The sequence below is a fragment of the Paramormyrops kingsleyae genome, chromosome 16 (assembly GCF_048594095.1).
Source record: "Paramormyrops kingsleyae isolate MSU_618 chromosome 16, PKINGS_0.4, whole genome shotgun sequence".
NCBI classification, from domain to species: Eukaryota; Metazoa; Chordata; class Actinopteri; order Osteoglossiformes; family Mormyridae; genus Paramormyrops; species Paramormyrops kingsleyae.
In genome coordinates, this window is record NC_132812.1 from 7,089,691 (window position 1) to 7,101,373 (window position 11,683).

At 43.0% G+C, this 11,683-nt stretch overlaps 1 protein-coding gene across 1 annotated transcript in view; it reads right to left on the reverse strand.

Annotated features, from left to right (window-relative positions):
- The window catches only part of arhgap15 (Rho GTPase activating protein 15), a 126,641-nt gene extending 116,568 nt beyond the window's left edge, over positions 1-10,073 (reverse strand). The window contains exons 1-2 of the mRNA XM_023815998.2: positions 9,808-10,073; positions 7,603-7,765 (exon numbers count right to left, since the gene is read on the reverse strand). Of these exons, the coding sequence (XP_023671766.2) occupies positions 7,603-7,765; positions 9,808-9,821 (177 nt within the window). The 5' untranslated portion in view covers positions 9,822-10,073. The remainder of the gene's footprint in view (positions 1-7,602; positions 7,766-9,807) is intronic.
- Between the last annotated feature and the right edge of the window lie 1,610 nt (positions 10,074-11,683).

An 11,683-nucleotide genomic window follows, 5' to 3' on the forward strand; every position in this document is an offset into this window, starting at 1 on the left:
CTGGAATCTGCGTCTTTAATTCACTGGAGAAATGTAATGCTAAGGAAAACAAGCATCTGGAGAGGTACAGGGAAATATTTGCTATGTAATTTGCATATAAGGCGGAGCAGAGGGAAGAGCATTGTCACCTCTAGCTTAAACACCAAAAACCACACCAATTCACTCAGCCGGAGTGATGAACTTTGTATACGAAATTCGAAATTAAGAAATTTGAAAGAACTATATTAATAATATTATAATGAAAGAGGAGTAGAGGAGGATTATTTTTCCACTTTATCTTAACGCACTAATGAACACAAATATGTTTTTACACACTGGAAAATGTCTGACCATGAAATATGCACAGCACAACAGGTGAAACCACTGGCAGTGCAGGTATTCAGGAACGTCCCCTCCGCTAATGAGCGCATGCAATGGCACAGTAACCCCAGCTATGTGGCCATCTTGCCCGCCCTCGCGGGGCTCCTTGAGGGGCCTCCTTATTCCATTTCCCGGGGAGTTTTCGCAAAAGGCGACAGAATGGAACAGGAAAAAGACATGTTGCGTAATTTCCAGAGCGCTCCAGGTGGGATTCCTTGTGAAGCCGTCCCTGGTCACCTAAAGCCGCAGCGTTCTCCCCAGGAGCGCCGAGGAATGCGCTCCGACAGCCAGCCCTCCCCTCACGGAGTACATGCCATACACTGCGGCACTCTCCAGGAACGCTCTTTTAGCCGAGATACCCGGGATTAAGGAGGGAAGCACTGGGAACAGTGCTGTGTCAGCTACCATTAATGGGGCATCTGCCTTTCTGAAATAGGACAGGGGAGCGAGTCTGAGAGTGTGAGGGGGACATGGGGAAGACCTGCTTCCACTGACCACCTTCCCACGTATGAGTGTCCGTGGATTTGCATGATCTGCAGCCATTTAAGTACACTGCTGGCAAAGGCTCCTTACGCAGTGTGCTGAGCTATAAGGGGTTACAGGGGGGCACCGGTCTGGGGGAGGAGGTATCTGGAACAAATGTACCTCAGTGGCTAGAACCCGTGGCTCAGGGTGCGACGCATGGCATTGGCCCTCTGGCCTCTCCTTACGGAGAATTCAATTATCATACGCTTACTAACGATATTGAGCACATCAACACAACTGGCAAACTGACAGGCCGTGTGCAGAAATGAGCCTGAAAGTAGACTTTAACAGATTTTAAAATTTAGTTATACTCAGATTGTCACATTTATAGGTATTTTATAAAGACGCACATATCATAAATTATACCAGAAAGTTGCTTTATTTAAATAAAAAAAAATAACAACAATAAATTACACAGTGTACTAGTTTCGTGTTTATACAGGCACGTTATTTATATGCAGTAGGACTGAAAAACGACTGAAACGCAAACCGTGCATGGAAACGCAGTGTGCTGTGAGCTCGGGTTCGGGTCACTCCGTACTGGTACTAAGGCACGCACACTCAGCGCCTTGAAATGTCTCTCTTTCCCTCGTTTGATCTCCGGGAAACTCCGCAAATCGCGGCAGGTCTTCAGCCGCAGAGAAAATCGCATGTGAACCTTTACACTGCATCTCCAGTGAAACTCCACCTTGCATTATTTATGAGGTCCCCGGCAAAACCCTAAGTGGCCCCTGCGTGAAAAATATTGAAAATACCGAACAATAACAAAGGGGCCACAAAAATGCTGGCAGCTTTCGATCTCTGAAAGTAAGAGCAGACATAAAAGGGGCACCCTAACATTACGCACAAACACGGCTGTCCAATCTTCAAACTGCACTCTGTCACAAACTCGTCGATCCATCGCATGTCTTTTATCGTTTGTTAAATGTGATTAAGCGGACACCGCCCGATGAGACGAGTTTCAACGTGAAATAAGAAAACAGGAACAGCTGGTCTGACGTCCACCGGTGGCCAGGAAAAGCAGAGCACCATGCAGTCTCTTACAGAACTAGAGACTCCCATAACGAATTAAATTGATGTTAAAAACAATCTGAATCTATTGTATGTGTTTTAATTAAATAATAAACCTCCTTGCCAAGATAAAAGTAAAAAATAATAGTGCCTCATATTGATGTAATGATCCACCATCTGTACAAAATGAGATTTAATGCCATTCTCAAAATTTCCAAAAACACAGTAATATATTTAGCACTTAATAACTTGGTAAAAAAAAAATCAAACACCTATTTTTTGGGGGTAATTAACCAAAAACACAAAAGGCTGTTTTTTTTTTCCCTAAGCAATCATCCGCCCTCCTTTCGTTTTTGTTGCGGAGGCTGTTGGACCCCAGCCCTACAGTGTCCCGGCAGCCTACGGAGGAGCCCTCGGCTGGCCTCCTTATCCCCGAGGGCTCAGTCACGAGCCAACTCCCAAATGTAGGAGAGCCGGGAATTGGCAGTGTCCTGGCGTGCGAACGCAATGGGGTCGAGCCGCGGTCTGAGCGAGCCTTTATGGCGGAACAGGAAACACGGACTGTGGCAAGCGTGCTGTTTCATGTTTTATTTGCAGTCGCTGCGTGTGATTCCTCTACGATAAAATACATCGTAGTTATTTCCATGTTAGAGAGTGTGACGGTGCACAGAATGTGCAGCTTGATCAAATTGCCCAACCGCAATTACCACCTTGTGTGTATTATTATCATTATCATTATCATTAGAAATAAGCATGCACGTAATCCAGGAAAAAAAGACTTTGATGTGAACATCGTATCCAGAGCAAATATTTCTCTTCCATCTATTATTTTAAGGATAATCATTAGCAGCAATTTTTCCTGATATAAAAAAATCCTCATTATGATTCTGTTGACAGAAAAATACAGATAAACATATATGCTTTCTTTAAATCAAATCATAGAAGTTTTTTTAAAAACTTTCTTCGTGGTGGGTTACGCTTGTTTTGTTCATGAAAACTCCAGATGTTCAGCTAATGCGGATTTTATTATGAGACCATCGCTGCATTTGGGCGTACAGAAAGCTTATGGTTGTCCCACGTTTTATGATTTATATGTGCTGTGTTAGCCGGGACAGAGCTGCTCCTTATCACAGTGTTACCCTGCCCTCTACTGTCCCAGCTGAGAAAGCGCCACCCAGCCGGCTCCCGGATCCCGCTTTACATTTTCGCGACATGGATTCTGTCATCTCTCACTTTGGCAGCGAGTTCAAGGTCAGAGTCCAGCTATTTCGAGCTTGTCTTTCCTCTGAGCCGTATCTCGAAATGACAAGGTAACACCACTCAGGGTTAGCTGCATTACACCGACGCTTACATAAATCAGGAAAGTAGACATCAATCCTGGCTGACAGTGTCTCCGGGACACCCAGACCTTAACGTGCACCGACTGTCAGAGCACAACCCCCCCCCCAACAACTCCCAGCATGCCGCAAATGCCACATGAAACCTCTGCCATGCCACCGTGAATCAGGAGAGTGGCAGATCTGTCATTTCTCATTAGCGAGATCATCCTTACTCCTGGCAAGGTAAACAGACCTTAGAGAGAACTGTCCATCTGACACGTGTTCCAAGTCCAAGCAGACGAACTAGCCTATATATACAGTTTATGTTTGTGTTTCCCACTGATCCGACTGATCCTAAACTTTTCTGATTTTTCATCTGTTTGCTAAGTTTGTTTGTATGGTCAATGGCATGTTATGTCAGGGCATTGTTCACCCCGAACGGATATACTTCAGAACTTCAAATCAGCAGAGCCAAAATGCCTTTGTATAATGCATTTGAACTGATGCTGCAAACAGCCGTGGGCTTTTTGGATAAGACTGCCATACTTGTCATTCAGAAGGAGGGATGTGTTTCACGGTGTGGGAAGGAAAGTCCTGTTGACTTCACACACAGGCTAGCTAGCACTGTAAATGTAGAACAAATGCTTTTCCTCTGTTAAGAAATCTATTTGGATGAACATTTGCACATGTCTGTGTGTGTATGTGTGTGGGTGTGCGTGTGTGTGTGTGTGTGTGTGTGATCCAGGTATATATTACAGAGCCCATGATCCAAGCGTCTTTTTGATGGACTTCACCTGAACCGGAGAGCATTTACAGGTCGCTGAGCACAGTGATTGAGTACAATCCATTGAGTACAGTACAGTCTGTTACAGGTTGTTGAGTACAGTCATTCAGTATAGTTCATTAAGTACAGTAGAGTGTCTTACAGGTCATTGAGTACAGTCATTGAGTACAGTACAGTCTCTTACAGGTCACTGAGTACAGTCATTGAGTATACTACAGTCTCTTACAGGTTGTTGAGTACAGTCATTCAGTATAGTTCATTAAGTACAGTAGAGTGTCTTACAGGTCATTGAGTACAGTCATTGAGTACAGTACAGTCTCTTACAGGTCACTGAGTACAGTCATTGAGTATACTACAGTCTCTTACAGGTTGTTGAGTACAGTTTGTTTGGTCGACTACAGAGACGCATAAACAATAATAATGGGACTGTGACAAATGGGTCATGTAATTAATTAGCCTGAAAACAATAGAGGAAACTTTAGCTGCATTTAACGATGACGACAGTCACAACATTTCATTTGTTGTCAATTATTCATCACTTTGAAGGTTCAGGGTGGGGGTTCATATGAAAATCAGCCCAGATGCTAACAAGGTTGCAGTATCTGCTGTAAGACCGTGAGCCTTTGACTGCATGAAAGTGGTGTTCATTTTGGTAAGAACTTATTGTAGTTTCACATTTTAATTTCCCGTTTTGCTACACACACATACCACATTAAACTGAAATTCTTCTTCCTTTCATGAGTCATAAGGACCATCCATAACAAAAAGCTACTCTGGCAGAAAGCATGACTTTTATCCACATCTTAGAAAGATTAGCCAGGCTTTTGATGGAGCTCTTTGATAAGCAGAATCGCTGTCCACATCTTCTAAAATGGGACAAGCAGTTTCCTGCTCCAAAGAATGTGGATATCTGTGCTGAACCATTAAAATAGAAAGCCACTTTCCAAAGCACTGTCAAACCTTCTGGTGACACATTGCATATTTCCAAACAATTTTTAACTTCTGAAAGAAGTCTGCTGTCTTACACCTTATAACTCAACAAACAACAATAAATATATCTTGACAATATAGGACTCCTATTTTAACTTACATTTTTTTCTGTTTAACATGTTCTTGCATTTGTGTCTTTGTTCATTTAAGGATAAGAAGTTCACTTTTGGACAGAAAAACTTACACTAATCAAACACAATTTATTTCTAAAGTACTGTGCTTGGGGAGACTGAATATGCTGCAAGGTTTTATTAGCACAGAAAGTGGTAGAAACGTGATATCGAAAGCTAGGGGCTGAGGTGCCCAGTTGCCGTGAGTGACTGCGGTTGTCTGAAGGGCCCATTAACTTTGTCCTCTGGTAACTTTAGCGACTGTCAAACGGGAAGGTGTGAGATAAGCTCAAAGGCAAAGGTGCTTAGTGCAATTCAGTCAGTGCTAATCCAGGAGTGTTCAGGAGCCCAGGACAGGGAGATGTTCAGGAGCCCAGGACAGGGAGATGTTCAGGAGCCCAGGACAGGGAGATGTTCAGGAGCCCAGGACAGGGAGATGTTCAGGAGCCCAGGACAGGGAGATGTTCAGGAGCCCAGGACAGGGAGATGAGGGCTGCATCTGGCACCGAGTGCAGCTGCTTTTGAGATCCGTTTGTAATCTCGTTCGGAAAGATGGCACAGACCGACCCACGGCGGTTCGGCCTCGCCGGTGTCAAAGGCCAGACACAGCACTTGGGCCCTGAATGTGGAGACGCCTGCAGTATAGTGACCTGGCATGCCTCACCGATCGATACACTCTGAAAACACCCACGGATGCAGCCCACTACCCGCGTACAGACCAGTTAACCCCAGGACACCAATTAACGATTAGGAGCTCGCTGCAGAAGACGAGTGTGGAAAAGGCGCTGGGGTCGACCAATGTCATTTTTAGTTTTATTCACTTTCCCTTCCTCAGTGTTTCCTAGAGTGTAAAGTCAGCCAGCTCAGCCGGATTCCGGCCCCAAGAAAAACTGTATCCCAGAATTCCTCATTTCCTCATGTGTTTATTAGGCTTAAACCAAATGGTACCACGAGTCGGTGCAGTGACACACAGATCTGCCTTCTGCATTTCGCGTTACTTTTTCTTTCACTATGATGAAGCATCGAGACCAAGAAAATGAAACGACACGAGACGCACAAGCGTCGACAGACTCGGCCACTGAGTTTATGCGGGGATTGTAATTTTACACTGCCGTTTACACTGCTCGAACTCAAACGCACTTGACTTATGCAAAATAAAAATCAAAAATCAAAGTCAGACCTTGTTTGAATTTAGACAGAAAAAACAACATGAACATTCTGCCTCGCATGCCCTCCTTTGTTGCTGAATATCTGTTCAGTCAGAAATAAAAACAGACGCAGACACACATGTAAATCGTGCAGTGTTCTTGCAGCTGGGCCAGGGCCTGCTCATTAGTTTTAAGGGAGGTTAATCCATTTAGCTTCCGCATATTGATATGCCAATTACACCTAATTGCCAAAGAGGCATCTGTCAAGGTAACAGTGCATACACGCACACAGAAGCATTAGAACCATCCCTACATGTAACGGAATAGGTGTTAATTGGTATCTGAGTGGTTCGGGCCACTGAGGTGTATAATGCTGAGGGCTGATGGATCACTTGCAATTCTTCTCGGTAATTCCATCTGTGGCCTCATGCTGGGATGTTTTCAAGCTTCTCCCAAAATAGGACGGGGACTGTGTGTGTGTGTGTGTGTGCAAGCGGGTATACCTATCCTTATGGGGACCATTCATTCACTTCTATGGGAAAAATGCTAACGCTAACTATGACAACCTTAACCCCCACCCTGCCCTAAGCATAACCATAAGTAACCAATACAAGAGTTTTTGCATTTTTAGTTTTTTCATAGCTGTTACCGATTTTTATAAAATAGAGTTTTCCCTTATGGGGACCAGGAAACTGGTCCCCATAAGGGGGAAAAAACGGATATTTATCACGTTATGGGGACATTGTGTGTGTGTGTGTGTGTGTGTGTGTGTGTGTGTGCCTGCATATCTCAGCAACCACTCAGATTTCCATAGCCAGGAATACACACTATTCTCCCTCAGCTACCTTCAACAACAGCTATGTCATTTAAACCTCACAACCTGTAAATGTGTCCATGGATATCTGTAGGTATTCCTGTCATCATCATTTTGAATATCTCAAAGAGATGTGTGAGACAGACTGCATGAATGACAGGAAATGATGCTGAGAAACCACCTAAGAGACTTGAGGGTACAATCGTCATGACCTAAATTCCAGAGAATTGATATTCCTCTGCTCATTCTCATCAGTGAGATCTGAGATATGCTCACCCTTAATTCATTATTATTTCTTATTAATTTGCTTCACAAGCTCAGTTACATACTGTAAAAGATCATTTTTGGTTCTTTAAAAACGTCATAACCCTTTGACTTGGACTTGAACCAGCATAGAAATCCATTTGAACCTACGACCCTCTGGTCGTAAGCCCCTGTCCCCCTGGCAGGTTCCAATGCACCTCAGTCCAAACGGAAGCGAGAAGAATCACAGGCACCTGGTGCATGGTCCCATCATGCTCTGCAAGGCTGAGGTACTTACAGGATTCTGGGGCGCTGCAGGGTCTGGGATGACCATTGACTTGGTCTGGCTGAGTCGCTCTCCAGTGTTAGCTGACCTATTAATCCTCATCTGGACCTGCCCGGGGTGCTGGGCGGGGGGGGGCACCACGGGCTTCTTTGGGACATTTTGGATGTTCGTTATTCTGTTTAGGGAACAGACAGAGTAAATAGATTCAGACCCAGAATAGCTTTGGTATGCTAACATCTTTGATTTCTCATACAGCTCATGGGCAATTCGGTGATGACACAGCAGATTCTGAAGGCAATGCATGTACAGAATTTAGAACCTTAATTCATAGTAAGAGTAACACACTGGAATATAATATAATATAGATAAGCATGATGCATCACTTTTTTAAATGTGAAACATATTTAACCATTCAAAATTAAGTTTAAAGAAAGCATGGGTTTTCCAATAGCTGGATATTCTCAATATTCCCCAGCAGAGGGTGATAAATCCGCAGTTACTGTATATGAATGCATGCATCTTGTGCATTACATGGCACTTTTGACCAATATTTTTGGATTATTTCATGTATAAGCACCAGAATTTCTATACTGGAGTGATCTTGGAATTTGTTATAAGCTGTTCATTCAAAGGGAGTAATGAAACTAGATTGGATTCATCATTTTTGCTGTTTTGCCTAATTTTTTAAGTATAATAGGAAAACAAAATAAAAAATACAATTTTTAAAGAGAATTATGCATATTTTTCTGATGCTGATGTTTCCAGAAGCTTCTTGGGTAATTCGGCAAACATCAGAAGAGCCCCTGTATTCGGTGATGCGTGAGCATAGCATGGTGCTAATCAACTTCTAGTTGCTAAAACCCTCCCAGGTTTAATTGTTAACACTCATGAACGTTCCAAACGATTTAATATTAAACCACCGCTGACCATCTTATCAGCTCCTTCTCCTCCAGAAGCAGAGAAACCATTAGAAGCTATGCTAGAGAATCACAAAGGCTGACTCGGCAGCAGGAGTCCCGGAACAGCAGCGCTCCAGCCATGCTGAGCTTTTCCCAGGCACTGCCACTGGACAGCACACAGACTAACACTGGGCAACAACTCATGTCCACTGAGTTTGTGGAAAGTTCTTTCCCTTCTTCTATATGGATGTTCAATACACAGAATGAGTACTTTCATAGTTACATTTACATGCATTCATTTATATCACACTCTGTAAGTGTCAGATAATGTGCCCCAGGGTATATAAATACACTGAAGAGCTGCAGTTAGTTTTGGGTGTGGTTTCGGTTTTAAATAAAAAAAAAATGCACAAAAATCTCCATTTGTTGTGCAGTTAGATGCATAACTGTTGCATGAGTGCACTACTACTGGGGGCGAGGGGGTGGCAGACAAGCATTTGCTGGGACGCGATGGACAGCGAACCGTTGGCCTGTTGTTCCTGCACAATGCACCTCACACATGGAGCGTGATACACAGAGCTGAGGCTGGTCATAATGCGGGTTGTGATGTCAGATCATAAAGCTGTCATACAAGCGCACTGGATTTGGCTACGATCATCCATAATTCGCCATTCATAAGCATCACCGATATCGGGAACGGATGGCAAGATGTGAGGATCCAGACTTCAGAAACAAAAAAAATGCATCTCCCCCAATAAACATGCCATGATGCCTCGACCCCTGCATACGAACATTTTCAGAGCCTCTGGGTACTACAGCGAAACAGTTCTTGTGCAAGAGGAAGACAAGTCAACCACAGAGCGAGAGATTCATTAAAGTCACATAAACGCGTCTGAAAAAAGAGCTGTCGAAAGTACACGAAAGTAAAATAACGGAATTATTTCTGCTGCTTTTACATTTTTTCCCTATGCAATGTAGCAAAATGTGCTATTCACAGACAATCTATTAGCAATTATAAATTAGAGATCTAAAACAGCGCATGATGACTGCTGAAATTATTTTCAGTAAGAAGCCCAAAGGCATAAGTCTGTTTCTGGTTTTAATGTGGCAGCTAGGACTAGGGCCCACTTTGTCAATACAGGACATCCTGTGGGTATTTCCCATGATGTCGTTTCATGTCACGCTTTTTCAAACAACATCAAACTCAATCAACCCCAGGACATAAGCACATATGATGCCCAACTCTGCCTTAAACCTCATAGTTCATGCCGCTTGTAGCCAAACCTTTGAGAGATATAGGGTATGTAAGAATCCTTACCTGGTGCTCGCCATTCGTCTTGTCAATTAATCTGACGGCAATCTTGAAAGAAAAAAAGCTTCCCCAAGACAGGAAGTGAGTGCTGTCACATGGTGTTTTCAGGCACTGCCTTATGCAGTGCACACTGCTGCAAAATGTCTGTTTTCATGTTTCAAACCTGCAGCCTCACCACTTCCTGGAAACACACAGCTTGTACAGAAATAGCACAACTATACTGCTATTGAAATCCATCACAGCAAACTTTAGAAATAATCAATAGCACTCAGTTCCACTCAAAATAAAAAGTCACAAAACATCTATACTGAAAAACTGGAGGCTGGGCCAGATGGATGAAAGCAGTTGGGCAGCTACTTCTCTTTTTGAGTCTGTTTTTAGTAATCATTCATTTCAAAACCCTTCACCACCAAAGTCCAGCAACAACCACTACTAGGCCACACTACTCCATGTTCACTGAATGCTCTTCATGTTGCATTTGAATAGCTGTCTGATGGGGCTCTTGCTTTGTTTGGAAGACGTTGTGTAGCTCCTGCTCCTATCCGGCTTACACTCATACTGGACCTTCACTGGAAGCTCAGCCTAGCTGCACGTACGCCTAGTCGACTCCCTGATAGCATGAATGTTTGTAATGTGCTCTTCGCCTCACTTGTGGATCAATCTGGATCAAAGTTCCTTTTAAATAAAGTAAATGTGCAATACGCAGTTTACACAAACATTTTGCTTAACAGCCTTCTTTATAAAAGATCTAAAGGGAAGGGAGAAGCTAATACATACAGCAGATACTATGTGTCTTACATTTGTATTAGGAAGTGACAAAGATTGTGCAATACATCAGGCTAGGGCTTGAGAAAGAAGCTTAAATCAGGATATGACATCAGGGCTGTTTCTAGTTGGAGGGGTGGTGGTGGTGAGGGGTGAAATAATAATAAATAATAATAATAATAAGAGTTGCTGTATTGTACTAGAAAGATATTTCAAAAGAATCAGGTGCTTAGAGACAGCTAAGCCAGTTCCTGTAGTGTGTACTGGGATAAGCTACCTATTTAAACAATAAAATATTAATCTTCAAAATATTCATCTTACTTTTCACTGTATTTTATATCTGACTCAAATTTTGCATTGACAGCATCATTCTGAAGCTATAGGTAAGTTCACTTCGATCTGAGGTATCCATGCCTGAGCGACGCAGACAGCTAACATCACATCCGGCTCCAGCGGGAAACTCTGTAGGACAAACAACTCTGGGAAGCCAGTGAAAGAGTGTAACATTACAAGCAGATTCATCACAGACCTGCCTGGCAAAATACCAATAAATACCATTAATAGCCATTAACAGGGCAGTTCACCCCAAAACTGGAAAAAGATACCGGTGAAAATGAAATAGGTTATAGAGGGGCTTTAGTTCTGTCTATCCGTCTAGGTCTAGCTTGTTCTGCCGGCAGTTGCCTCGTTTTGGCGATATCGGCCGTAGAAATGTCGCACTTCTCTAGAATATAATGGGACTGAATGGTATGCTTTCTGTGGTGATTAAAGCACCTGAAAATACATTTGAAAAATCCAGCAGCAATGTCTCTTACCAGAAGGTGAGCAGTTTAATGTAGGGACTATTTTTTGTTCTACCGAACTCCACACACCAGTCGTATCACTGCGCAGAAGATAACAGGTACTCGTGCTCATGTCTTCTGTGCAGTGATACGATTGGTGTGTGGTAATGATTTCTGGTAAGAGACGTTACTGTTGCATGTTTCAAATGTATTTTTGCCACTTTAATCACCAAAGAAAGAATAATATTCACTATATTTTATTCGATAAAAGCCCCACGATTCTTTGGTCAATATATCCAAAACTAGACTGCCAGCAGAACTACCTAGATGGGCAG